We start from the raw sequence: 3,917 nt of genomic DNA, 5'->3' as shown, positions 1-3,917 counted from the left end.
TTTTTTATTTTTTTTAAAATTTTTTTTTATATTATTTTTTTATAAATATAAATTAATAAAATTTTTTTTAAATATTTAAAATTATTTAAATATTAAAAAATAAAAAAAAAAAAAAAAAAAAATCAAATAAATCAAAATAAAAGAAGAATCCTTTTATTGCATAATATATATTTTATTAACCTTTTTTTTTTTTTTTTTTTTTCTTGTTTTTGTTATATAATTAAACTATATAAATTCAACTTAATAAGATTTTAATATGAATCCATTTTTGAAAAAATTATTTCTTTATTAATTGTGAAAAAAAAAAAAAAATATATATATATTGAAAGAAATATTTATGTATGCATGGTTATATTATATATATATATATATAATATATATGTGTATATATGCTATTTTTTATTTTTTCATACATTTGTCCAATTTATGAAATATAAGAGAAAATAATTTTTTGGTTGCATATATGTAATTATATATATATAAACATCAGAAAAAAAAAAAAAAAAAATCAAAATAATTAAATATATATATTTATGTATATATTTTTTTTTTTTTTCAAATAATATGGAAAAAGATAATATATATAAATATTTATAAGATTGTGCACATTAAAATGATAGAAATACTCATATTTTAAAAAATTTATTAAAACTGTACAAATATTTTTTGTATTTGTGTTATTTCCTTTTGAAATTATATGCATATATATATATATATATATATATATATATATATGTTTGTTTATATGTAAAATTAATGTGTGTAAACTTTTTTTTTTTTTTTTAGACAATTATATATATATATATATATATATATATATACTTTGTGAACATTTGACATATAAATATTTTATTTATTTTATTTTTTATTTTTTTTTTGAATTTCTTTTTGTTTTTCATTTAAAACGTATATATCAGTATCCCCGAATGAAAAATAAAAACCCATATAAAATATTATGTACAAAAAAAAAAGGGATTTATACTATGCATATATACATAAGTAAATAAATAAATATAACTATATATATATATATATATATATATATATTTTTTTTTTTTTTTTTTTTTTTTTTTTTTTTGTTATGTGAAAAACGTAGAATCGTTCAAGTGTATTAAAAATTAAATGTTATAATGTAATTGTATAAGCCTATATATACATGAATATATGTATATATTTCACTTTATATATTTATTTGAAAAATTAATTGTTATAACTGTTGTATGGATTTAAGAATTTGTAACGTTTCTAATGTTGCAATGTCAAAAATTTATTATCTCAAAAATATGAAAACCGAAATGTTTATAAATATTATATATTTAAGAAAATTATGATTTGTATGTATATTACACTTTCTATATTTGTTATTTATTTTTAGTGTCTTTTTTTTTTGTTTTTTTATTTATAATAGAAATAATAATATATAACTTTAATCCGTTCTTCTTATATATATATATATATATATATATATATATATGTATATACTTATACATATACTCATATGTGTATATGTTAAAATTATTTGTTCACAATTACATTTAACACATGGGATCTAATACAGAGTTTAATCCGAAAAATGCCGAGAAAAAAAAAAGCAGCATATTTAGCGATTTAGAAATTCCAAAAGGGGATGTAAAGAAAAAAGCTAGTTTATTCAATAATATGGAAAAAAAGAAAATTAGTATATTCAAGAAGACAAAAGGTGAAAATAATGAAGAGAAAAGGAAAAGTAGTCTATTTAGTGATTCTCAATCTGCAAATAATGAAGAACAAAAAAAAAAAAGCATATTCAATAATAATACTAAAATGAAAATCAATATATTTAATAATAATAATGAAAAAAAAAATAGCTTTTCAATTAATGGAGATGAAAAGAAAAATAGCTTTTCAATTAATAATGATGAAAAGAAAAATAGCTTTTCAATTAATAACGAAAAAAAAAAAAACAGTGTATATAGTGATCTAGAATCACCTAAGAAAGAAGAAGAAAAAAGAATTAGCATATTTAGTGACTTAGAAACATCAACTAATATAGATGATGTATCTAGCAAGAAAAATTCACAACAATTATTAGTATATGGAGATGTTAAATTAAATAAAGGTTCCTTATTAAGTCCTAAGGTTCATGATTACGGCAATACAACTGATAATATGAATGAAATAAATGATATAAAAATAATTGTAACAAGTGATGAGAATCTACATACATTACCATCAGGAGCTGTTGGTAGACGTGCTCCTTTGAACCCTTTTTCTTCTCCTATTCTTGGAAAATATAGAAGAAAGAATAAAAATGCAAAAACAAAAGTAAAAGACCCAAGATTAAATAACAATCCTTTGATAGGAAGATTAACTGTATGTATATCAACAACTGCTATATTGTTTTGGGTATTTTTTGCAGAAATGGTTTTTAATTATAATACATTTAATGGTAGATGTATATCGAAAGTTTTATATCCTATTTATACTGAAAATTTGGTTCATAAGAGGCAGCCATTTTTTGTATTTTTAGGATATGGTGCATGTGAATACAATTTAGATGAATCTGCATCTAATAGACATTTTGTTGGTTCTAAAGCATCAGATGAAGGATGGCCTGGAGATAAAGTAGAAGAAAATCCAGATGGTAGAGGATATGCAAACTGGGATTCTGTAAATAGTCGTGTATATAATTTATTAGGAGGTTTAAATACAAATTATATAAGAAATTATGGTGAGATATATAGATTATTTTGGTCTATGTATTTACATGGTGGATTCATGCATATTTTATTTAATGTAATTTGTCAAATTCAAATTTTATGGATGATTGAACCTGATTGGGGATCTATTAGAACAGCTCTTTTATTTTTTATTTCTGGTGTAACAGGGAATTTACTATCAGCTGTTTGTGATCCATGTGGTGTTACTATAGGTTCTTCTGGTTCTTTATATGGTTTAATAGGAGCATTATTTACATATTATATTGAATATTGGAAAACAATTCCAAGACCATGTTGTGTTTTAATTTTTATGGTCCTTGTAGTAATGTTTGGTATAATAGTTGGAATGTTTGGATATACAGATAATTATGCACACATAGGGGGTTGTTTAGGTGGTCTTTTATTTGGATTTGCAACAATAACTACAGTATCAGCTGCTGATAAATGTACCTTAGGAGAAAGAATGCTTACGTCTGCCCCTTTCTCTTGGTTTCTTTCAAATGAAACAAAGGAACTAATAAATGCAAAAGCTAAAGACAAAAAAATCAAAGGAGAAAATTTCAGAAAGAAACAGCTAGCTAATAAAGTACATAAAAATGATGCTCTTCATGTAGCTATGGCTGTTATGAAAAATAGAATAAATGATGAAGGTAGACCTCCATGTCGTATGAAATTAAGAGAATGGATAGTACGTATCACTGCTGCATCAACATTAATTATTATGTGGATAGTTTTATTTATTTATTTATTAAATGAAAAGGCATATAAATCATATACCCCAATGGGACAAATAAAATTCTCAGGTGTCCATTCATGTTATTGTTGTCAAATAGTAAAGGATAAATTTACTTACATTAATGTAAATGATTTTTATTGGTGTTTTACAACTGAAGAAGCAACAAGATATTATTGTAATAAGTAAATAGATATATGGAGTATAATAAAAAAAAAAAATAGAAAGTGCGAATAAAATGTATAATTAATTTATGAGAATAATACGTCCCAAAAAGATATTTGAATACAAAATAATTAAATAAAAATAAAAGTAATTATATGTGTATGTTAATGTGTTAGTTTGGGTAAACATTTTATTTTGTACATAACCAATATGTCCTACAAAGCAAAAATAAAAAGAGAAACATAAATATTATATATATATATATATATATATATATATATATATATATATATATATATATGTATATATATATATTTATA

General features: G+C 21.1%; 1 protein-coding gene across 1 annotated transcript; it reads left to right on the top strand.

Moving 5' to 3' along the window:
• Positions 1-1,542: 1,542 nt before the first annotated feature.
• On the top strand, positions 1,543-3,621 carry PGSY75_0506900 (rhomboid protease ROM4; the record flags this gene model as incomplete). Its single annotated transcript, XM_018784350.1, has 1 exon — positions 1,543-3,621. The coding sequence occupies one exon, from the start codon at positions 1,543-1,545 to the stop codon at positions 3,619-3,621; it is 2,079 nt and encodes a 692-aa protein (XP_018643005.1).
• Between the last annotated feature and the right edge of the window lie 296 nt (positions 3,622-3,917).

The sequence above is a fragment of the Plasmodium gaboni genome, chromosome 5 (genome assembly GCF_001602025.1).
Source record: "Plasmodium gaboni strain SY75 chromosome 5, whole genome shotgun sequence".
In the NCBI taxonomy this organism is placed as follows: Eukaryota; Apicomplexa; class Aconoidasida; order Haemosporida; family Plasmodiidae; genus Plasmodium; species Plasmodium gaboni.
This window is presented reverse-complemented; position numbering and strand designations above follow the sequence as displayed.